Genomic DNA, 26,085 nt, shown 5'->3' with positions numbered 1-26,085 from the left:
CATTGTGGTATGGCAGTCAGTGCCACAAGGGTGTGTGTGTACCATATCACCACTATGGCAGGTGTCATACGTTTGCTTTTCTGTGGGAGGGGGCGAAAAAAAGTGCAAACGAGCAAGCAAACTGGACAACTGTTTACTTGAAGAATTTTCATACTCTTGTTGCATGAGGGTGCTTGTGAATCAATTTTATTTTCAAATTTTCACATCCTACACGTTGACACTATTGGCAGAACATCCAGACAACATTTCTTGTATTCTAGTAAACGGTTTATAACAGCAGAGACAAATGTGGACACTAATACAATTATGGCTGTACTTCAATGAAAATATGAATACACTAACTCATGAGTTTTGAGAGTCCCCCCCCCCCCCCCCACCCCCCAAAAAAACAATGTGAACATTATGGAATACTTCCAGCATTTGCCTAGGTTTGCCTCTTTCACCACTAGATGGCAAAGTTGCATTTCTCTCTTCAGACCAGCACTTGGAATGGTATCGCTGTCATTCATGATTGAATAAAATTAAACGAAGCCCCAAATGTGTTCTACACCCAACCTAATACACAACTCTAAAGTTCAAGGTTGATAAATAATAAACTGGACCTAAGAAACCCCATTTGATCAGATACTGTTCACAGTAGTAGCGTAATAAAAAGAAGAATAATAAATTATACACTTTTCAAACATGGCAAAAAAGCGATTAATAAATTATAAAGAGACTAGCAAGGGCAAAATGAGTGTGATTAAAATGAGATTGTGAAAAGTGCACTAGAGTATTCTGGTCTCAGAGCCTTACAGAAAAAAGCTAAGTCACTGTGTTTTTAATCAAGTATGGGGGTGGGGGAGGGGAGACCATCATCTGAGGCTCCTCAGAGCAGACTCAAAAACCCGCAAGCCTCAAATGAAGATGGTCACTCTGAGATGATGTCAGGGGCCTGACTGTGAAAAGCAAATAAAAATTACTGGTAGCTGGTGAAGAGAGACCAGACGTGGAGAAAGTATTTCTGTTCCCTTTAAGAATAACCAGTTTAATAACTGATACTGCAGTCATACTCAGGATGTTAACAAGGGTCCAATCACCCGACAGCTTGTTAATGACACGTCTCACTGGGTAACACTTAATAAATAATGCACATTTCAAAAACACAAAGGCGTACATTTTTTTATTACAGGCTTCACAATCAAGCGCAAACTAATCAAAAGTTGCACCTAGAGTTAATTACTAAGGATCCCTGTTCCCATATTTGTCTTTTTAGACAGAAAAATAATACGAGGGGAATCTCATTCAGAGCATCAGCTACTATGCGGCACAAATATATTATATATCATGCTCAACATAGCTATGGATCAGCCATATACTTTATTTTTTACATTCCCAAGACTTCAGAAATCCACTGTCTTACATTATTTATTTGCTTGACACACACCCTTTACCCTTATCCTAGGCAACTTGCGTATTATCTGTGTCTATTGAACCTGCAACCATTTTCCCCTTACTTGCATGTGAACAAGGAGGCAGGAAACATACTAAGATATGTCACACAGTTAATGGTGAATTGTGTACTGTAACTGTTTCTGCTGTAAACCCTTAAGTGGTGAAAACCACAAGGAATTAAACTGGACTAAAATGCTTATCAGAGGCAGGTAGGAGGATGAGGTCTCTGAAAGGGTCTCTGACTCTTGAACATCTGTGACCCTGGGGAATGTGTAATTGCAAGCTGCCACTGCAGCAGCCGTGGATAGCCATACCACCCCTCCCCCCATCACTAATGAATCCGCTCCCCAGTGCAAATGCTGCAAATGCCCAGTGCGCTGCAGTGCCACTGTGCCCTTTACCTGAGCTGGCTCTCAAACCCTTCCCATGCACTAGAAATGCTCTCACTATCCCTGTGTGTATATGCGTGTAAGGTATGTGTATATGTGGATGTGCGTGTGTGTGGTGTGTGGACATCTGTTTGTGTGTGGTGCATGTGCATGTGTGGTTTGTGTGTGTGCACGCGGGTCTGGCAGGCAGAGCAGACAGATTCATCCTCCCTCACGTCCTACCCTCCCCCCGAGGACAACAGACAAAGATGATTCTCCCTCCAGAGCGAGGGAGGGAGAAGTCTGTGCCTCCCAGCGCCGGTTAGAGATCAGTTGAGATCAGATAAGAATGTGAAGCAGCATAGGACCTCCTATTCTTGAGAGGTGAACTCAGGACAGTGAGGATCCATAAGACAGGCAGAGGCATGGATATACAGAGACTAGCTCAACCTCACACTTCAAAATCAAAGGACAAATATATGTTGTGTGGTGGGCAGCAACACTAAATGGTTTGTCCTGCTGTAACTGTAGACTCTAGATCTTTGCTAAAGCCTGCTGTGGTTCTAAAAACTCAGGTAGCTGTTCCCTGTTTTGTCTGTCAGAATGCCATATTGCAGAGAGAAACATCATGCATATCAAATGGAATGTTTCCCATCCTGTAACATCATATCTATCGGATGAGCTCACACATTACCATTCGTATTGGGATCTGAGGCAGTCCTCACACTAGCCTCAGACAGATAAATGTGGATTGTGGTCATGTTTTTGCCCAAAGCTGAAGCCTGTTTGATAACTCAAATCTAGAAAAGAAAGCTGAGCTCAGACAGCCATGCATTGCTTCTCTCCCTCATGTTGAGTCAGTGTCTTTGGCTCAGCTTAGAAGTCATCTAGACGGGCACAAGGACGAAACCCTGGGAAAGATTCTGATTGGATGCGCTCGGCATCCATAAATCAGCCTTGTTAAGATAATTGACTTCCTGCGTGCCCGGTCCATCATTCAGACGGAGCATCACCCAGAAATACTGACACAAATATGACACTTGAGGCTGGGCATGAAACGCAACATGTGTAGTCCTATATCCATGTTGGCTTGTGCCAATGTCAGTGGGTCACCACACTATTCACATTGCAGCATGTAAATAGCGTTAATACAGGATGTGGGTAAGTATTTTTGGCTAGCTGTGAGCAGTGGGTATGAACAATGCTTGTGACTGAGATCCCCAACATTGTCCGAGTTAACTGTATATGCTCATAAAACCACTTGGAGGCATTAGAATAGGGTGTGGACTCTCTTTTTCCAGTTGTATTTTAGTCCTGCACCTACCACCAGTTTTAGGGAAGTGCATGCGGTTATCTCCTGGGCTGTGTGTTGGTCTCACATTACTGCTTTACAGCGGCAGAACCAGACCCCAGAATAACCTGCCCATTGTGAGAGAGTTTGTCTTTGTGAAGGATGACCTACATAGCTGCTCTCTGCGGACCTCTTTCCCTGCTACACAGTTTCTAAATCTGACTGGACCCCTGCAGCTCTGATACACGGGGGCACGGCCAGCGCCGCTTCGCTTGCCCCGTTTGCCCAAGGTGGTAATTGAGGTCCGGAGGTTAAACAGGAGTGGGGGGGCAGGGGTTGCCGCGTCACTGCAGACGGCCACGCAACCTCTACCACGAGTGAGAGGAGGCATGGCTGACCGCTCCACAGGAGTGTGGCGGTGTGCGCCATTTCCCCTGATAGGCTGCAGTTCTCGCACAGGAGCAGAGCAGCCATTTCAGCTTGGTCCTTACCCCCTTCACCAGCTGCATGTGAAATCGCACTTCACCCCAGGTGACTGAGGCAAACAAGGCCTATCGCTGCACGTTCTGTGCGGGGCACGCCAGCTCTCCTCGTTTCAACCACAGCTAAATTACAAATTAAAATGAGCACGTCAGAAGAGGGGTAACTTGATGGATGGCGAAGATTACAGGGCATGTATTAATCTCTCTCGGTTTCAGCAAGTTTAGATAAAACCAGAGCTCTTCTCCCTGAGCTCAGTACCAAGAGACGTGGAGACAGATTACCCGTTTCAGCAGTCAGGCTCATGATTAAGCATGAAAGTTCGCAGCTGAAGCACATGAAAGGTGTGAATATGTGCGCATATTAATTATTTCTTAGAACCAGTGTGAACATATGCTAAGTGCAAATATGATGTTACTGTGTACTGTGTGCTTGTACGGTAGGTACATAATCATAACAGCAACAATAATTCAGTAGGTATGAACTTCCACCAATCAAAGTGTGAAGGCTGAATGTGATGTGGTTATAGCTGTACTTTTATTTGGCTTGGAGTATGACAAAGGGATGGCATCTGACCAAGGCTGTTGACCCCCCATGTGGACGTCATATACAGGGAAGAGAAAGGGGAGATGGGGTGGAGGAGGGATGCTGTGTACAGCTGACATGGAAAGGAAGTGGCAAGTACAGGTTTTATAGTCGGGACTGGTTTGTCTAGGTTGCGTAGGGAACACCTGAGAATTCTCCTCCCTGCTCTTCACTTGGAACTCCAATTATAATGATGTTTTGCTTCCAGTTCACGGCCAATTCATTATCAGAATTCACACTTAGGCTCCTCCTTTCCTTTTTAAACAGTCTTTTATTCTACAGTTAACACAGGCGATTTGTGAGGTTTCCTTAATTTGTTTGCAAAGGCTCAATTAGGAGATTTGATAGACTTGAACCATGCTGTTTGTTCTCATAAAAGGGCACCAACATTTCATATTTATCTCTTAAAATGACATGCTGTGTACACCTTGAAGTGGCCTTTCAGCTGATTTTTTATGCAAGCCAATATTGAACATCTGATGCTGGACTGGACTGTCACTAAATCATTCAATTGACAGGATTGCTGTGACCTTCCCGGCCTTACTGGGTTCATCTAAACGGAGCCATTTATATTTGGTTGACATAATTAAGGGTAAGGCCTCCAGATCAAAAGTGTCAGTCCTCTGCTTAAAATCGGTGAAAATGCTTACACACAGCCAGGTCTGCTTCTGCAAGCTTGTGGATGCAGGTTGCTTAGGGGTCAACACTTTCCCTTTCCACAATATCTGCCGCACACATTTCCAAGTAGTCAGGCATCTACTCCAAGATTTATTACCACCACAGGTTCACCGAGGGGACGGCCACAACATTCGCCAGACACAAACGTCCCCTGCCCCAAATGCGCCGCAGTGCCAAACAGCGCCGAAACTATTTCCAAAGCACGCACTGCCCTTCATCTGCGGTCAAAGTCGAATTGAGCGGCCAGGGGCCGACAGCGCCAAGGGCTGACCGTAACCTGCCTTTCCCTCCAGGGCTCTTCCACAGTCCCGTTACTGTGCGTGCCGCTTTTAGCTCTGACATCCACCATTTTTCTCCCTTTTGAGAGAGAAGGTCATGTTTACGGCCTGACTGTGCAAGGGAGTTGGAATCATTTTTTGGGCGATTCGTGAGCAGCTGACACAAAGCCCTCCTGCGATGGAGTCTCCCGCCCTTTTTTTTGCCCGCGGCCAGTGGGGATGAAGAAGAACAGATTTGTTTACTGTCGTCGGATCTTGTATAGCGGGACTGTATTTTGCTCCAGCAGGCCAAAGTTAAAATGGTTGGTAAGCAAATTCCACTACAGCTAGGCACATGCATGACTTTTTTTTCCCTATTTCAGCCCCCATTTGTGAGGCCAATGGCGTACGTGGGGTCAAATGGACACAGAGAAGTGTGTGCAACAGGACTCTTCTCAATGCTCCATTAAACATGACAGTAAGGCATTTCACAATTTTAAACGCAATTGGGGACGGTTTACGCAGTGTTTAAGCACTCTGTGACTCGGACCGGGGGGCCTGCACAGAGGGGGGTCACTTCCAGCGCATTTTCATCAACATGGCACATGGTGTCATCTCTGACATGATTCCATTACCTCTGCAGTTTTTAGGCACGAATCTAGCAGCAATGGGGGAGTTTATGCATAAGCCAAGTGCAGATAAATCAACAACTATGTCTTCTGTTGAGCACTCTTGAATCAACATTACTGTCCAGGTTAGACAATTTCAGCATGTGTGAATTATCACCTTTTTCCTCACAAACTGCAAACTCCATTTGTGAATCTGATAAGGGCTTATTGAGAGTCTGCTTAAAACTGGGCGCTAATATCCTAGTGTCCATCTTCCCTCTCGGGTGCGAGGACACGCTCTCTCCCAGCTGAACTGCTGTCTTTAAATAAGAGCATGCCCTAATCCGTCGGTGCTCATGAAAGGAATGTCTGTAGATGTCTGACCTGTGGGGTTCACGCGTGCATCTTGGATGGACGTCTACTGAGCTCACAGCTGGATATGGCGGCAGGTCTCACCTGCGAGATGTGTCGGTGCTGCCTCGTCTGCAGACATGCTGTAACGAGGTCCAAGTCTCCAGCCCTGGAGGAAGTTATCTGTCTGGAACACAGTCTGCACCCAGTCTCATTCACTGCATTTACTTTTTTGTTCTCCTGTCCAATGAGACTATATATGTTATGTTTGATATATGCTATTTACACTGCCGGAGGCTTTAGTGAAGCAAGCCAGACTCACCGTGCTTGCTTCTAACTAACGTTATGCCCCATCCAGGATTTAAACCTGCAAACCCCTGGTTACCGGTATCCTAAATGCTATGCCACTGCCTCGAATGCAAGCTTGATCTTGATCCTGTTGGTCATTAACAATGCCACTGAAATGGTTACGTCTCTGTACTTTCTATGACATAATTTAATAATAAAAAATGGTAATGTTTTGTAGTATTGAGCGCTCCTTCTGTGGACTCTGCGTGGGCTTTCAGATCTGTCCAATAATAGATTAGAATGGACTCTGGCCAATCACCACAGGAGACTGAAAAAATCAAACACATTGCTGCTACAGTTTCAATTACACATAAAAAAGATGTTCTAAGCTGCTGAATAACCTGGAGACAAACATTCCTAAATGTAAAACAATTGCTAGCAATTGCTATAAACAGCCGTGCAGCTGGCAGAGGCTACTCTAGGAACACAGGCATGCTGGGAAGATGTGACTTTGCACGGGCTGTGGGCTTGTTAAAACACATTTGCATCCATTTCATTTTGATAGGTAAACCTTGCCAAAAATTCCTTGTCAGATGCAGAGGCTCCAGCTGAAACTGACCCCATCCACGCCTCCTGCATTGCAGAAAAATGCCCCCATTAAATGCACAACTCAACCTCAACACCGAACGTCTCGCTCCTGGGTGGCGAAAGCCCCTTTTGTCTAACTGGCTAAGGGGAGAGCCAGAGAGACCTTATTACAGGAGAGCGCAGGGCGGGGCGACGGAGGAGCAGGAATGTGTCGAAGCTAAAGCTGCCCTGGGTTTTGGATGAAAAGCTTTTATCTTCTGAACAATGAGTGCGCGCACGGTTAACGCACGAGTGGCGTGATGCCATGTCTCCGCACCGCTCGGAAATTTACAGAGGACGAAGACTGAGTCCGCGTGAAAGCACCTTTCAAAGGACACAATTATTTTTGGAGCTGATATTTAGTCTGAGGTGATCTCTTTTTTTATTTTGATTTTTATTGTAAGCACAAAATACTGACATCAACCAACAGCAGGAGGGATCGAGCCACTTTGTTAATATGATTTTGCATTTCATTAAGGGAGATCTTTTGAATATGGGGGCTCTGTTTTTAATTTGCTTAATTTTCCACAGGGGTTTGCAAGTTCATACCTGGCTATGCGAATTTAGGGATCATATGACTCCCTTTTGACATATGTCAAGGCCAACAAATTGAGTTTATTTATTGAGTTTGATTTAGTTTTGCTGTGTTCACACCTGTCTATAGTCAGCTGACAAATTCAAGTTCAGCCTCTTCTCATATCCAAACAACAAAATTAGATACAGAGCATCCACGGCTTACAGGCTTAAGGCGATGACAGATACTGTGAGTTATTATTTTTTAATTAATCTGAAACAGCTAAAAACCATTTTGTAATATTTTGTAATTCAACTGTTGCATCGTTTTTGGACACATCCACCTTAAAGACATGTCCAATATGGTTTGACATCGGAAGAAACTGTGAGGAGCTCACTTGGCTCTGAATGATTATGATAAGCCAGCTATATGAACTGACAATGACAATGCCAAAACTTTCCCCCGGCCCACCTACGACGATTTCAACCTACCTTTTACCACGCACAGGCACACCCACAATCATGCTTTGACATCAAAAAACTGTGAAGAGCTCACTTAGCTCTCAGCCATTAGTGATTCTCAGCGATTCTACTCAAGCTACTCTTTATCATACACTGCAAATCATAATAAGGAAGCTGGCTAGAGGTCTCTCTCACCTATGTTCCAGACTGAGTTACATCAGCCTTTAACTGCTTCCTCCCACTGTATGCCATTAGCACATCTGCTCTGTTAGCAGAGTTAGCATGACTTTACTGACAGAGCGCAGAGGTGGCTGAGCCCTGGAAACTCTTCAGTATGAGCAGAGTTCAAAACTTCCACTTCCGCTTTCTCAGTTTCACTAATCTAACAAGGTCCTCAAGTGCTCAGTGCACTTGGTTTTGTTTGCCGGCATAGCTTAGCTGTAAGGTTCCTTAGCACCGAGACAGTGCAGACATCAATTTTATGAGACAGTGAAAGTGAAATTGCGTTCACCAGACTGGGGTCAGCGTCAACAGACCTGCCCCCTTAAATCTCCTTCTTTACATAAACCACTCAAAGTGTGTTTACAGCAGGAGGCGGATATCTGTTTGGTATCAGCGGAGGCTTGTTTGCTGTCTGAGGGAGAGGTTTGTCTGTCTTACGACCCCAACTACAACCCTCAGTGTGAAGACCTAATCCCTCTGAGGCCACTGCTCATGCTAACCGCCATGCACTCTGTCTTTAACAAGTAACAACTTAAAGGAGGCACTGCTTTCTGTAGTACACAACATTATGAGTTTTTTGGTCACTGAAATGCATTTAAAAATTGTGTACAGTCAGGAAAATATAGTAAAAAAAATTGCTTAAATATGGTATTTAAAGATAACTGCATTCCAAGCATACTGCAATTTACTTTGAAAAGAGGTCCAATGACTTCTCTAACTTTAAACCTGAAACTTTAAACTGCTGAAAATAAATGAGGCCACTGACCTTCCCTTTCATTAAGCCTATAGCAACAAGACCTCATTCGTTAAAGAAGCCAAGTCTTCAAACCAGACTGTCTGAGACAGAATAATAATTAAAAAACCTTTTTTGGGAAGGCTCAAGATAAATCAATTGCTCACGTCAAAAACTCCAAAGTAGGTCTGTCATGAGGAGGAGATAATGAATTGGAAGATCTCATTTTACGCCGAAAGTACACCACAGCTGTACAGGCAAAGACTCGCTCTGCAGTCTCTCCTGGAAACGCCTCCTGAAATGTCAGCTGCCCCCATTGCTGGGGGTCCTTGAGGAGTGTTTATACTGCAAAGTGAACTGATCTTGGCTATTGGTGGCACTCACACCTGGACATGTTTAGACGTACACATTCAGTATGTTTCAATGTGTAACATGCGGGGTGCATGTTTACATGTATAGTGATTGCTTTAAGGACAGCGAGTAAATTCATTCTAGCTGACCTTGTAGGGATATCCACCATAACCATGAACACTGCACAACTGAATGACACTACAGATGGCAAATGTCATGTCATAAAATCCATCAAACAGAGGCAAAATCAGTTGAATGTATTTGTGGAAAGAAAAGAATTAAAAGTATAGGCAATGCTCTCAGCATTATGAATTTTTGTTTAGAGGTTCCTTTGTTCATGCACAACACTTCCATCATCATTAATGCTGAATTACACATGAACAGCCTAAACCTAAAACTTCAAAAAACAGGATTATAGAGTCCTCTAACATTCCAGGAATTGACCAACTTTCCTTCAACAATAAACCAACAGGGAGGATTTCAAGCTGAAAGAAACCAAATGAACAAAATGCCCACAAATCCATCAAACCACTGATTAGCTTCAACATCTGACAAACAGTCTATTGTTTCCAGACCCAGAATCTTGCTTGCAAAGCAAAAAAAAAAAAAGTTCCTGTACCTTTGGGGTGAGCGGACTGGTGCTCCTTTAGCTTGCAGCAGCCGAGTCCCATATTGCTCGTCAAAAGAGCCAGTGAGAGGCCACAGCCCAGGCCATGCCAATTACACCGGCGGTGCCCTCCTGGAGGTAAATCCGCACGCAGGTATGTGCCAAGGCCGCACGCTGCCAGGAGTACGCGCAGGGAGCCCGCGCCACCATCCCAGCCAGAAACCCGAAAAACAAGTCCTCTGCCTTCACTCGTTCATTCATAAAAAAAAGAGAGAGAGGGAGAGAGGGAGAGGGAGAGAGAGAGAGGGAGAGAGAGCGGCGTTTTCTTCCCAGGCTCTTTGGCAGGGGCGAAATCCCTCCAGAGTGTCAGGTCTCGTTCGCCCCTCGCTCGCTCTCTCCTGCCTGCCTGCCTGACGGGGGCATATGGGCTGCGAGGCTCATCCCTGCCAAACTGCCGCGAACATCCCCAAACACAAACAGACCGTGCTAATCAATCCGAGAGCCGCCCGGGGATCGCCTCTGCCTCCCTGCTCACTCCCTCTCCCTCTCCCTCTCTCTCTTTCTCCCCGGGCGCCGTTTCCGCTGCCTTGACGCATAGATCCCAGCGTGTCTCTGGGATCTTTGGATTTTTTTAATGCCCCTGTTAAAGTTAACCGCTCGTTAATTAAGTTCTCCCCGCTTTGAAGGGGTCTGAACCATGGGGGCGGAGCAGGCCCTGTATGTGTTAAGCAGATGCTTCTGCTTGTAGCTAGAGGGTCGAGTCCAAGATTTTAATGTAAAGAGCAACACTTTACGACAGCAGCTCTTCTGGCTAAATGTCAGCGGTAGGCAAACATTCAGTCTAAACTTACATCACGCAACTCCCTGACTCCTACCCATTTCTTTGACAGCTCTGTTTTGTCCAGTGCAGTGATAAAGGGGGGCATTGTTGAACTCACTGACATTTATGCATATGAAGCAGACAGAATACAATCTGGGGCTCAGAGAAAGGACAAAACAAGGCCGAGATGCATTTGCACTTTTATTTTGCAGAATGAAACCATGCACAGCTTCTCAGACCATACCATGGATCAGAAAAGTCACCAGTTTATTGTGCATAGATATTACGTTGGTTAATTTAGGTTGCTCACAATTATACATTTTCAAGTTATATTACACTATGTTAATGATGATAATGCGTTCACACCCTACACTGGGAGAGTGCCCCTTGATGAATTTCTTGACCAGGGCCAAAGTCAACCAGTTGATTGAGGCCATGCATTTTGCACTAAACGGTTTCCATGGGGCTGTGAACACAGGTCATGGTGCTTTTGTTATCCGGTATTAGCATTGGAGGAAAAAGACGAGGCAATGCTCTCTCTTTTGGGGGATGAGAAATTGTAAAGTGCGTTTATTTCGCTGAGGAACGAGATTCTGCACTGCATTTGGTCACGGCACACAGCGTTTGCACCTTCCTTTGGAAAAGAACAGTGCAGCTGTCAGGCAGGCAGGGGCAGGAACTTGGCAAACGGCTGTCTGGGGGAGAGTGCAGGCACTCGGCCGGGGTGGCCGCTGCCCGGCTTTCACCTCATGCCGAAAGCTAATTTTGTCAGGTCCAAAAAGTGGGCAGGGCTGAGTGGGTGGGTGGCAGGCCGACACAGCCTGGCATGAGGGCCGTGAGCAGCAGCAGCTAATCAAGTGGGCAGCAGTTATTAATTAGCCTAAGTGGTGCTGTTCGCTCTGCACCGCGGCAACCTGCTCCTCCTGATGCATCTTGGGAGCCTTTCCTGCCGGGAAAACAGCGTGCAGAGAGATGGGCCCAGAAGTTCCGGGAACGGGGACCTGTAAACAAGGCAGCTCAGTCTTCAAGTCTTTTCATTCCGACAATCTCTCAGTGTCCAAGCCTGCTTTATGAGGAACCATGAGGAAATTGTGAGGAAAGTGCCTCTCTCACTGACTTCAATTCGGCCCATTTTAGGTTTGCGATGACATTGATGAAAAGAGATATGCAAAGCTGGAAAAAGTCTCCATTTTTGAATGCGATGCCCAAAGTGAATGGGAATACATGTCTTATGGCTTTTGCCAAACACTTCTCAAACATTCTGATGAAATACTAGCATTAAGGAAGTAGCTGCTCACTCTTCAGGGGTTGAAACGATTTTGCCTGTGCCTATTTTTGCATTAACCACACAAAGACGTCAGAGAACGGAGAGACTTAATCAGAGGTAAAAAGGTGAAGGACTGAGAATTCAGAAAACCAAAATGAAACCTGAGAACTGTGTTTATTCATTTGAGTTGGTGTACCGTGTTTTAAGTACAACAATTACAACTTCCAAACGGAAGCTGAATCATTCTATCTGCAAGTGCTAAAATACTCAGTAGATTTGTCAGAGCAAAGGAAACTTAACCTTTCAGCTTTGACATGTGGAGAAGTGCCGTGTTCCTCCACTCCGAGTTGAAGGATCTGAGGGTCTCTGCACGCACAAGATTCTGCTGCACGCACAGGAAAAGCAGCTCAAACATTTCTCACATTAGTCAATGGTGCGAACCCACAGGCACTCCTCCACACGCTAATCACAAACTGACTGCCATCTTCCGTCAAACTAACAGGGTGCTCCCGAGGAGGTCAGTCAACAGAGGCACTCTTTCCAAGCACAGGCTGACCCTTACAGCCCAGGACTTCTCAAGACCGAGGCTGGGCTGTGTCATTGGCCAACAATAACCAAGGTTGCCATTCTCTGACACACTTGCGTACAGCCAAAGGCTACTTTTCACACTACAAGTCCCACAATGCACCACTCCCAACTTAGATACATCCCCCTCTAATGTCATGCCACCCGGGCCTCTCGGTAGCCCATGGCTTTGGAACATATTTTGAGTTATAAACTAAAAAGAGATATAGACAGTCAGAGTAAATGAGCATATATCCAAGGTTGATGTGACAACATTAAAGGTATAATATACGAGGTCATGATTCTAAATCACTTCCCAATGATCAAAAGATATTACAGAAGTGTTGCTTTGATATAAAACCCATTTTAGCAGTGTTCAGTGAAATACGATTTCAAAAGGTCATTCTCTTCATGTATTTCTTTCGGGATGTGATTGCTCTGCAGAAATGTGGTTCTTAATTACAAAGCATATATGAGCACTTAGTGCTTAAATATAAAATAATTATACTGTAGGAAAAAAGGAGCCGCTAAGGGGAAATTCTTTATGACATCTTAAAATATGCTTTCCAAATAAGGTGAGTGTACACATGACCGAAGAGAACATAAAATATTAACCCTCCTAGCGCCTCATTTTGCACAGAAACTGTGAAAAACAACTTGGCCCTCGGAAAGAAGTGGGGAGAGAATATATGTCCACAAATCCACAGGTTGGATGGACGTTACACTTACTTGTGATATTTACTTGTTATATATTCAGGAACTCACACACTAGCTGGCCAGAGAAAACTGTGAGGAGCAAATACCTTGTGTAAGTACCCTGGGATAGTCTTCAAGGACATTTAGTGCTGTTTTCTGAAAAAAAAAGGAAACCCAGGGAAAGTGTTTCGTTGGCCTATTTCCAACCAAGCACTTTCGCTGTTTCATTTTCCTTGTCTGAGGGAGCTACAAGGCTAAGGAAGGCACTTGACAATGTGCAATCACACAGGAATCTAAATCAGCATCCAATATGAGATCATTGATAACAAAAAATCCAGCCAGTTGCTTTGGTTGATATCAGATTACAATGCTAACCACAAATGCTATCCTGTTCGTAATCAGTGCAGTGTTAATGAGCACTGCACTGATTACAACACGCCATCACCTTCTGTTGATCATACAAAGATCATACAACCTTAAACTTTTACTTCCACACCCTGCCTCACGTCGCCCTACCAGCGCAGCCATAGTTAACATTGTATGTCATTCCTGCAGTCACGGTACAACATCAAGTACACCCCTAGCAGTGCGTCAGGATTCGCTCTAGGCCACTGTCGGCGGAGCGAGATGTCGCCTCCACAAACAGGGCGGGATCTTAAAACAGGCAGCGATGAACTCTGGGCCATCTCCCGTGGCACCCTGCCAAGGTCGAGCCGCCACCCCGCCGTGCCATCAGCTCCCGGTTCTAGATTCCACATCTGCCCTGCAGAGAGGGGGAGGGCCGCACGGGAGCGCCGACACCGGACTGGGTTAAAGGACATCCAGGGCCGTTTTTTGAAAAATAAACTCAAGGCAAGTGTTTGGTTGGAACGAAACGGTTTTCCCTTGGGGGGGGTTCTTTTTCGAATGCCCGCTGAGAGAAAAAAGACAAATGAATTTCAGACTCTAATCTGAAACACGTGTTTAATGACTCCAGTTTAAATGCTGTTTTTTTTCCCAAGAAAATGTCCTTGAATCTATTTTGGGTATAAACACCATACAGAATGCTGCAGGAGTTCTCATTGCAGTTATTGCTTTTTTTTCCTAATCAAATGGTGCATTTGACACCACAACCAAGAAATAATGGTGAGGAAGCTGCATGGAGAACAGCTGCTCACAGCTATTATGGAAAATGCGATTTGCCGCTTTTCCCAGAGCTCTCTGCAGCATTCAGTGGTGACCGTCCCGTGGGAAACTGACCCCAGTACATCTATCTGCTCTCTCAAGCACAGCTTTCAAATACCTGATATCAGATGCTTTGTGCCTGGGTTGCAAATATTTTTTTTTGCTGTAGCCTTTGGCAATTTCAGATTGATTGCTGCTATCAGTGAGAGAAATTTACTTTCAGAAATTTCAGCATGACCACAGTCTAGGAATGTCATGTATAATGACATGTACTACTTTAATGTATAATCTGTCAATGTTTGTGTAATTCAGACAAATACTATCAAAATACTATATTCATGTGTTGCCGTTGAGAAAAATAGAAAAACTAGACTTGAATAAACTGATAACCTACAGTACAAAGCATTACATCTGTGGCTGTTACTTAGATTTCAATTTTAGAGGTCACACTATTTGTTTTGTGTGCACTCCAGCTGACTGATAATAGCAGTAAAAAAAGAATCTCAGATTGATTGATCTCAAGTTGCAGGTTTTAAAGATGCTAACCAGGAGCTGATTGAATCTGAGAACATCAGCTTATTAAACATCCCATCCAATCGATGGATACAATTACGCAAGAGTTGATGTGGAATGACCAGAAACCTCTGTATCTTCAGTGGACACAACCGCCATGTGAGATTTCTAGCTGAAGGTGGTGTGCATTCACAATTCAGGCAAATGAACATTATCATAGGCAATATGAAAAAAATCATCCAAATGCTTCAAGTTACAATATAGCACCTGAAAAAATATACGTGCTTGATAGAGTTACCTTTGACATTGGAGGTAAAGTGTTATGCCCCTGATTTGGATAAGCAATGAACAAAGCGACCAGAAAATCAAGCTTTCTAAAAGTAACTAATTAACAGGGAGAACCGGGTTTCTGAAGGTACCATTTCTGGAATGTAACTTGCTTGGCTTCTAATGGAAAACCTCACCTGGGACGATCTCGAACAGGTGACGCCCAGGCTCATCTGGATTGGCCGAGAGCTCGTTCACCTGACTGCCGTGAAGCGGGATGCAGCCCTGTGGTTGGTAGGATGGCGTGAACACAGAAGAGATGGAAAAAAAAGAGAAAACAGGAAGATTTTAGAGTTTGTTTTACACAATCATTTTCAGGTCTAGAGACTGGATGAAATCGGGGCAAATGGCTAGCAAAAGATATCACTCAACATAAACAGATCTAGGCCTTCAACAGCTAATTTCTAAACATAACCTGCAACAAAACAGATGCACACAGTTAAGTGTTAGAGGCACAATTAATTAAAAGTGAGCCATTGTCATTTTAGCAGAGTTTAACTATAAGTTAATTGCAGTGCATATCAACAACACTTGTATTTAAAGGCATCTAGTAATCTAAAGCAAAAGTTAAAAACATTCATGTTAAAAACATTAATCCTGTCCTTAAATTCTTCCTGTTAAAATCAAAACAGATTTTATACAACCTTACCGTGTTTAAGACTTTAAAAGGCACTGTCCCTACTTGCCTGGAAGTAATGCTCTTCAAATGTCTCTACACTCTCACAGGTCGAGCAATACCTAAATACTGCATAAACCTATAACCCAGCTACGGTATGCACATTTAACCCAGATACTATATGTACATAGAACCTTGCTACTGTATGCACGACAGGAGACTCCCATTATAGCTCCCATGCCCCTTGCCTCTGGAATGCTCTCCCTCACCGGCCAGGGGCTTCCCAAAGTGTTACAGCAGGGGCTGGCAGTCCCGGTCCTGAACTGCCCGAGATATTTACAGTTTTTGTTCCAGCCCCGCTCATAATCACATAATCGGATCAATTATTTCCCTACATGACTGCAGCTCACCATGTGCTGGGGGGGTCGCTCCATGTTCTGCCAAACACTCAGGGTCACCTGCATTAATTTAACATGATAATGGATCCAATTATGCAGGTCAGACTTTGGGCAGAACGAAAAGCATGGACGTCGCTGGCCCTCCAGGGCAGAGTCTCCAGGGCATAGGTCTGGTGATAAAACCCCATTTTTAGCAATTTACTTTTATGTTTTTATACCTGTGTGATCATATTTTTTTTTAATTTTCATTTTCATTTTATTTTGGATTCAATCTGCAATTGGAAACATGTTTATTATTATTATTGCTAAATTCAGTTCCAGCCCAAGAAAATATATTAGAAATATATATTAGAAAGATTACACAGATGGCTGCATAGGCACTTTTCTTCACTGCTCAGAATGCCGAATAAGGGACAATCAACATAAGCCATAAATTTCACTCATAAATTATGCATCTACTTAAATCCAGCCTCTGGAAGAAATCCTTTGAACTTACAGCTACTGTATATGAAATATGGGGCTTTAGAGGATAAAGTAAACACTGTTTCAACACTATGCAAGACTTAAATGCTATTGCTTTACTGAAATTACTGCCACGAGGGCATTTGTCTTATAAACAACTATTAGGAGCAAGAATGAGGATGAGACTAAAAAAAATGAATGGAAAAAAGAACGAGAATAAGAATTAAGATTGAGAGTAAGAATAAGAATGCTAATGAGAAAATCAGAAAAGCAATGAGTTGAGCATGTTACACAGTCATTGCAGACGCCATGTGTTTGCATTCCATAGCCTGTGTCCCCTGGGGGGGGGGGGGGGTTGGTTCTGTGCGTCAACCCTAAACCCCCCCAAGGGAGAGTTTCTTTCTGCGGGAGCCCACGGCTTGGAGATCCATCTCTGATCCCATCCCAGCGCGGTTTGGGAACGGCAGGGTAATGATGTCTAAGTGACGGATGAGCCAGGATGAGTCAATTAATTTAGGCGCAATGCGGCCTGCATTATAGTGGCAGTGGCTCTAGTCATCCTGCCTAGCGTCTTCAACATCATCGGGGGACTCAGTATGTCCTGCCTTTGGGCTGAATCTACCTTTTTACACACTGATACAGCTTCACTTGCTCTCACTCGCTCCCATCTGCTACCTCATCAGCTCCTGTTCAGAGCATGTACTGAACACCCACATTAACAGGGCTCAGATTTATGACCTACGGTAACTTGGTGTGTAAAATGCAGCAGCAGCCAAGACGGTAGAAGATGCATAACTTTATAGTATATTCTTCACAACCTTATGGCAAACATATATAGGAGAAAGAGAAAGAGAAGAGGGGAAAAAAGAAATAAGAACAGCATTTGCCATGGAGCACCATAGGACAAATTCTACCGATAGCAGTACCTAAATCTAAAACTCACTTGATCAGGGCAGATGACAGCAAAAATGTTTGTGAAAAAGACATCCAGCTGAACCTCCTCGAATGAGAATGAGCCGTTTTAGTCTGGCTGCGGTGATGGGGCTTGGGTCTTCGGCATCACGCAGTTCTCATCAGCACTGTTCTCTAGGGTGTGTGGAGTGGAAATGAAGTGGGGTTGCCTGTTCCATTCTCTGTGTGTACCAGCTCATGGTACCAGACATGTCAGTAGTGTGGTACAGAGGTAAGCAGCTGAGCTCACAACCCAAAGGTTTCCAGTTCAATTCACAGGTGGGCTGCTGCTATTGTGCCCTTGGGTGAGGTAATTAACCGGAACCGCCTCAGTGAACATCCAGCCATATAAACAGATAAGAGTTAAAAAAAAATTCTTAGCTGTGTAAGCTGCTCTGGATAAAAGATCCTGCTAAGAAAATGTATTGAGTCTTGATGTATTGTGTTTGGTCCAGAAACTTGCACACACGCATAGGGCTGAAACGACTGTACAACTTACAACAATGTCAAGCAGGAGGGCAAGGCCTTGCCAATTTGCTTGTCATCACAAATGGTGACCTCACAACAGGTCAGTGGCCTTGAGTAAGACATGGCCCCACCTCCCCTTTCTTTACACACTGACCCTGTCTGTTGCCACAAAAACACCTTCTACTGATTGAGTAATATTGACCTGCAAGGGCATGCTGTTTGTGTTTTGTCCTGGACTGTGCTTTTGCTGTTCACTGCCGCACGTGCATCAACTGCAAATCACAATCACCCCGGGTAAGGACGTTCCCTGGCCATATGATTAATAGCAGCAGTTAAACACCGGGGACAGCTGTTCGAGTCCAAAAACATTTCCGTTCATACAAAGCAATACCTGCTGGAGGTAAGCTAAACAGAGATAGCTAAATATTGCTACGTAAGTACTTATTGTTAATAAGGCACAGAGGATGCATCTATGTGAAAATACAACCAACGGAAAGTGTATGGTTGGATGTTATGAGCATGTGTAAATTACATACAGTACATGCTATTGATAATTGCAAGGTGCACTAATTGTCTATTTTTCCAAATAACAGCCCTCTAAATACTGTTTTATCTCCAGTTTTATGTGCTTGTTATGCATTGCTTTGCCTCACTATTTTGTCAATAAAGCTGGCAGCTCTTACCGATTGATTTTTAAACTAAACAAAACCTTAAGATTGACATGTCCACATTAATGCTAGTCATTCCAGGGCCAAACTGAGACCTGTCAGTATTTATAGAGTAGATAGGGGCAATCAAACATTACTGCTATCTCAGAATTAGGAGAATTAAGAGCTGCATTACTGAAAGGCATGACATATTGATTAGCAATAGAGAAAAGAAAAGCTTGGTGGTTTGCTGAATTTGCACTGTGGAAAATCTATAGCTAGCTATCAGTGTGAAGACTTGTGCAGCCATTTGAAGAGATATTAAATATTTTAACCACCTTATTTACTTTAATGCATGGTTGTTGATGGGTGCAGGCTAGAGTATGCTACTTCATGAATAGTTTAAAATTTTATAAATATTCTTACATATATTATAAAATACAAATATAAATCCTTTAACATTCATTTAAATCCAAAAGAAAATTGCAACTCTGAACCATTAGATTGAATAGCCACCAGGAATGGACAAATCAAAAAGTATTAATGGTATGTAAACTGTCATATCTCAAGCTGCTCTCCCGCACTGCATTTTAATTTAAAAGGCATCCATTCTGCAAGCATTCACAAATCAGCCTAGTAAGGCCCTTTTCCTTGGTGTGCATTTGGTGCAAAGCTCAATGTAATGTTAATGTAGTAATGTTACTTACTGACCCTCAAATTAACTTTAAGCTCCAGTAGGACCAACATGTCAAATGAAACATGCAGGCTGCTAGTTTTAAGAGTGAGTGTCTCAACTTTAAAGGGTCGTCATACAATAAAACCACCAAATAAATCAATTCCCTGTAAATTCAAAATGTTAAGTTGTTCCTTTGTTTTATTATATAGTTATCCGTACTGAAATGCTCTTTGTTTGCTTTGATAGCTAAGCTGGGATGAACTAATCTTTTGTGGTTTGCCAAACTGTGTAATGCTGTCTGACTCATAAAAAGCCCAGAATGCACTGCACTCCTTCTCTTTATGGACTGAATTTGAAATTGCACAGTTACTCATTCTTTTAAAAAAGGTCATTGCTTATTTATGCACATAAACACAGACACTAAATACACAGCTAAGAGCAGAGCTGGTCTGTAGATAGTGCATTCTTGCACTGTGCTGTTTTGTGTCTTACCGTGTGACAATCCAAAGTCATTCTAACGGTATGCTAATGCTGTCCTTACCAGCAGAAGGGGTGAGACCAGTTTTACAGTGAGTTCTGAAGACCGGGGGCTGACGTTTTGAAATAACATTTGAAATATCAACATTAAAAAAATGGCTTTAATGTTTCAAAACAGCCATCTGCATAAGCTTATGAAGGATCTTATGAAGACAGAATAAAAACATGTTCAAGGGAGTCAGAAATCAAAGCCCCTTCGTGCATTATACAGTGGCAGTGTCACCAGACTGAACGTGAACAGAATTGAGGAAGTAAATGACCATTCCCCTACTGCGAACTGGATCCCTGTTTTTCAGCTCGCGCGTCTTCTAAACCGCAAGATGAGGAACAGCGTACTTGGGTTTGTTTTTTTTTTGCCGGAAAGCTCCCACTCGGAGACATCTGGGTACCTGCGGCTTGGTCTCCTCCTCGTCCTTGTAGAAGTAGAGCTGGTCGGTGCGCAGCACGAACCAGCGCAGCTGCCAGTTCTTCATGATGCTCCTCTGCTTCTTCAGCCAGCCCGCCTTGAGCGCCCTCTCCTGGAGGCCCGGGGAGGACGGGCGGCTGGAACTGCGGGACATCTCCCCCATCACCATGCTCTTAGACCTGGCTGCAAGCACAGTGACAATAGCATTTACTCACGTGCCACCTTCCGTACAACATTTCGCAGCCAAAAGCGCTGAGCAAAGTATTATGGACAGCAATAAAACAACATAGACAGCAGCACCTCAACGAACAGCCTCTGTGGCGGCCAGGCTTCTGCCGCTGCCACAGCGATGCTCACATCCCCACCCAGCCAGGGTGAACACAATGGGCAGGGTGCTTTATGCAGGTGGTGATGGGAAGTGAAGTCTGCAGTCCATAAGCTTTAAAGTGAATTTACACCAGTATTGTACTTCAGGTCCCATTAGCACCCGGGTGTGTTGCATTTGAGAAGCCACAGGGGTGCTCTCCCAGTGATCACCCGTGATCCTCAATCAACAGTAATTTCAGACGATCCTTAACATGGAAAATACTGTTAAATGTTGTATTGTTCAACTGTAAGGGATCCAATGGAGGCAGGTGCTCATGAATATGGAGGTTTGGTTCGGACTCTAATTGCTATAGATATGCATAGTGCTATTGAAAAAGCTAATTATTCAGCACCAAATTACATCTCCTGCCTTTCTGCTTATGATTAATGAGCAGCTACCAGCAGAGGTATTACAGAACACATTATCAGGGACAGATAGGAAGGCAGAATCCATGATTTTGCCGGGAAGGCACTGTGTTTTAACCTTCCCCATGTTACAACTGCAAATAGAGCTCATTGTTTCAGTAAGAGATATTTTGGACTATGCATTTCTGTGCAGAATGCACAGAATATTTTACCAAGCAAATGGCCTTTAACACATGTCTACATTGTTGCGATTTACCCTGCACGACTGTAAATCTCTAACTCTTCTTACTCCTTTATCTTTGTTGTTGCAATAGTCTCACCTTCAGGTCCAGATCAGAAACGTCACCGTGCACCTGACAGAACTGTGTCCCTGCAGTCATCATTCATCTTTTTTCGCAACACAGAGGAGACAGTTCAATTGACTTTCAGAAATTCTCTACATTGTGCACAGTAGTCCAGAAGTGGATAACAAAGGCTTGGGAGAACAGCATCGCTTTAATAAGACAGCCTTCATTACCAGCCCCTTCTACAGAGCCCAGCCCTCTCAACAGCAGCTTAAGACATGCATAACAAAGCCATTTTATCATGGATTATTTATCAAAATCAATGTAGGACAGTATTTCTGCAAGGCCCCTGTGTCAGGGACCATGGATCAATCCTTGTACAGCTTAGAAAAAAAAATCAATAGCTTTTTTTTTTTTTGCTGTTGCATCTCTTTCTGCTGATGGCAGGAGAAAAAAAAAACGCCTCTAGGAGGGGCCCGGGAGCGTGTGTGTGTGTGTATGTGTGTGTGTGTGTGAGGGGGGTGCTGGACTCTGTCTGCCTTCATGTCCTTTATTGCAAAGTCATGATTGCCGTTTCTTCTGCCTCCATAAGCAATGCTCATAATGGGCCTTTCTCATCCGAGGAGCCCGCTCGTTTATTATCCTGCTTGTCTCCACATATGCTGCAGAGGCTCCTGGATCCTATTAAATCACGGGGCCAGGCTAATGGAAGCTTCATTAGAGTTAGTGCATATCCCATAGCCAGGGGCGGGTGGCTGCATGGTGGTGTTGGGGCGGGGGGGTTGGCAAACTCGAAAACCACTCTCTCGCTCGAACACGAGTCTCACAGGGGAGGATAAACGACGTTCCTGCTTATTAGTCATAAAATGGAGCTATCATAACATGTCAGCCGGATCAATCACACGAGTGCATGTTGCGTGCGTGCGTGCGTGCATGCGTGCGTGTGTTAGGGGCAATAGAGGGGTGCCTGGGGAGGGGTGAGGACTGGGCAACACATTAATTCATTTATACGGTCCTCTTCCCGAGACCGCGAGATGCAGCCCGTTTTCACGGTCTAAAAATACTCATGACCGGGCTCGGTTGCCTGATGCATTTTTAATCAAGGCCACATTGGAACATTTCTCCCATTTGGAAGAAAGGGTGTCTTTTTCATTTTCTTCTGCAAAATTATTTCTAATGTCTCTCTTTTTCTTCTGCGAAATACATTTGGACAAAGAATACAGTCTGAAACATTAATGTAGTCTCCACCAGCCTGATGACAGAAAGCCAAAAATAATGTATTGTTTATTTTTATTTTGTTTAGGACGCCACTTCCCAATGCCCTGTGCTTCTGGCCCAGGTCTTCAATCACTGAAAGTTTAATGATGTCACTTTGAGGAGAAAAAAAATTAAGGAAGCATTTGGTCATGAATATTTCAGCGCTTCACAAAGTTATCTCAGTTTGAAGCGCTCCGACCCCCCCACTCCCCCTTTTGACACATCTAACAATAAAGAGCCACATCACCCTCCTCTCCTTCCCGACCACACTGAGCTCAGCCTTTAATCCAGATAGGCTCAGAGTCTCCTGAGGGAAAAGCAGCGGGAGCCGCAGCAAATAAAATGCCACCTAATATCAGTGAGCGAAAGGACGTGGCGATAAAGCCTCTCCGCTTGCCATTCTTCCTCCCCGGAACCCTCCGGACGCTCCTTTAGAAGGGACTGACATTAAGATGCAGCTTTGAGAATGTCATCACGCTGCGAGACAGGCCAGGCGCGAGACAGCAAGCCAGACACTTCCCCTTGCTTTCATTTTATAAGTGTTTATGGCCTGTCCATCTACCTGTCCATATATGTACTGTAGACTGACAGGAACAGATCAAGCAACACACTCACACAGACACACACACACACACAGACACACACACACACACACAAACATAGACTAACAGACAGATGTATTGATACAGATAGACAGATAGACAGACTGCCAGAAAGACAGATACAGACAAACAGATGGACAGATAGATATCCATGCATGGGTAGCTTGTAACAGTAAGATGGAGCGTTTTCATATCAACATGACAAGCCTGAAGGCAAGTATCAAAAAGCTGAAATGATAGTACTCTCCTGTCACAATGTGACCTGTGATGGTATTACACACACCACAATTTATATGATATTTCATGACATGTCACTGTAAACACAGAACAGGAAAAGGAAAAGGAACACTCAACATTTCAGACAATGAACTCCCTCAGAAACAGAGGACAACAAGATGCCACCATAAACAAACAAATCAAATCAAATAGAAATTATAAAAACAAGTTAAAATATGTACATGTCTCAATGTACATGTTATAGCAATATTTACACATCAAACAGACCAACTAATTATCCAATTGTAGACTTTTTGCAACTAAAGTATCAATTCCTGCTATGCATATTCAGTTATGTTTTGCCTTTACCTCTACCTTCAACACAACACTTATAATACTTGAATGCACATGTGGTTAAATTTAGAGCAAGCAGTCACAAGGAGGCACTGAGACAGTTGAGCACTGCTGAGCTGTCAGATATAAGTGAGGCATTTTCCAAAATCCTCTGAACAACAGTAATTTCGGTTTTAACACACTGTGTGCCCATGCATTCCTCAAGCACAATCACTGGGACCCCGGCTTTCTCTGGAATGACTGCTGTGTTTGACACCTGTTGACTGTTCACTTTACCCTTACACAGAATATCCTTACCATTGAACTTACAGGGTTTGCATGTAATTGCCGTTCTGGTTTCATTATTACATTTGATATGGTTGTGCCTTTCTGTTCTCTGTTTCCTTAAACAGGCTTCAAATGATTTCTTCACCAACAGGGAGGTGGTAAATGTATATTTTTGAGCTGACTGCCCTCACAGGGGTCAGGTGTGACGCGTGACAACTGGCCCCAAAAACTAACGTGCCAACCCGCCAAAACCACAGTAAAAATAACTGCACACTCTAAAATACATTTCTCAGCCCACTGTTTTTAGTTTTTCAACAAAAGCCTATGAACTGAACAAAGCAAACTCAAACAAGCCACTCAAACAACTCAACTCAAATAAGCCACTCAAACAAACCTTACACAGAGTTATTATTAAACTCTGTCAGACTTTAATGTTTGACAGATCTGACACCAAATGGTGATGGTCAACACAAGAAGGCACACGCTGACAGTAAGTCTATGCGTCACACAATAGCACCCCCTAGTTACACAGTTATGTGAGAGCCTACCCAGATAACCACTATCCCCAGTCTCTCCTACTGCCATGGAGAATATATCCATCAAAGTGTGGTCTACAGCATATAGCATTTAGCATAGCAACTGCTAAATGTTCCCATGTTCTCTCTCTCTCTCTCTATATATATATATATATATATATATATACATGTGTGTGGTCGTGACTACATATTATTACTGTTATCATACATAATGCAGCTTTCTACCTCTGTCTTAATGCTGCTGTGACATGTGAATTTCCCCGCTGTGGGATCAATAAAGTTCTGCCTTATCTTATCTTATCTTATCTTCAATTGCTTCAATGCAGCTTCAATGCTCAAATGTGTACATTGAAATGACACAAACAGTGCAGACCAGAATGCGGTCCAGTCCCTTTTCCCTCACGCATTTCTCTGTTCAGTGGTTCACACTTCCTGTTGTTATGGGCGTTGCAAGCTGAGGGGTGTTGTCGTGCCGTGAGCTTCATCAGAGCAGGGAGGCTTGGTTACACCGCAAACAGGCGGCCCCCATCAAAAGAGAGCCCTACGGTTGACACCAAACGCACCACGGCACTATCAATTAAAAAGAGCTGCTTTGATAGCTTATCACTACATTATGTCAGCTATTACCTCTTAGCCATCATCCATGTTCTTGCACACCATTTAGACACAAATAAGTCATCTATCGTTAATTAAAGTCAAGCGCATTCAGGAACAGCTGCAGTTTTGATGTATAACTTTACTGTATGTTAGATTAATTGCCATTAATGGACTGTAACATTTTTTAAAAAATCATGCTTAAATATCCTATAGGTAATGTGAGACCATTTATTTTCATACCTTCATTCTACAGCTACAGTATGGAGGGGGGTCATTTCTTGGAAGATGGTGCTTCTGGGCACTCTTCCTTATATTAAAAAAAGGCTTTCCGATTGGCCTCAATTTGCTTTGAGTTGTGTTGTGTGGGGGAGGAAGAGAGAGGCCAGACAAGCTGAGAATCCTATTAGCGCAGAGGAACGCCCCTGAAAAAGAGGTGGTCTGAGTGTCAGTCACTCCTCACGCTAAAGACCCCAGCGTGGAAGGCAAACTCTTTTTTTAGCGTGATTTGCAACACGGACAGATGACACGAGGGCGGCTGTCAGCCTCAGCCTCTCTCTGTAGGAGAGTCTTTAAAGTAAGCAGCAAATCTGCTCTAAAATAACTGCGAAGAGCTACGCCTGATTTGGCCAGCCACAACCCTGAATATCACCCACAGCTGTGGCTGCAGTCCACCACACCTGGTGGTGTGTGATCACCTGCCCCACGGCTCAGATAAGCTTTATGCAGGAAGTTAACAGACTGGTTGATCGTTTCATCCTTGCATCTTCAATCCAGACAATCCTTAATTGTCCATACTGTGTCTTGAATCTGAGGTCAGTCTTCAGTTCTCAGAGGACAGTGTTCTGAGTTAGAGATTCAGCTTTTATGATGTTT

General features: G+C 43.9%; 1 protein-coding gene across 4 annotated transcripts in view; it reads right to left on the bottom strand.

Moving 5' to 3' along the window:
* The window catches only part of arhgap22 (Rho GTPase activating protein 22), a 41,199-nt gene that overhangs the window by 10,987 nt on the left and 4,127 nt on the right, over positions 1 to 26,085 (bottom strand). For 3 of the 4 annotated variants that reach the window (XM_036547214.1, XM_036547215.1, XM_036547216.1), the window contains 2 exons: positions 20,351 to 20,550; positions 15,344 to 15,431 (listed from right to left, as the gene is read on the bottom strand). In XM_036547214.1, coding sequence (XP_036403107.1) covers positions 15,344 to 15,431; positions 20,351 to 20,550 — 288 coding nt within the window. Of the gene's footprint in view, positions 1 to 9,867; positions 9,973 to 15,343; positions 15,432 to 20,350; positions 20,551 to 26,085 lie in introns of those variants that run through there. The other variant, XM_036547217.1, reaches the window with a different exon arrangement.

This window comes from Megalops cyprinoides, chromosome 15, assembly GCF_013368585.1.
Source record: "Megalops cyprinoides isolate fMegCyp1 chromosome 15, fMegCyp1.pri, whole genome shotgun sequence".
NCBI lineage: Eukaryota > Metazoa > Chordata > Actinopteri > Elopiformes > Megalopidae > Megalops > Megalops cyprinoides.
The sequence above is the reverse complement of the archived record's forward strand: the minus strand, read 5'-3'. Positions and strand labels throughout refer to the sequence as shown.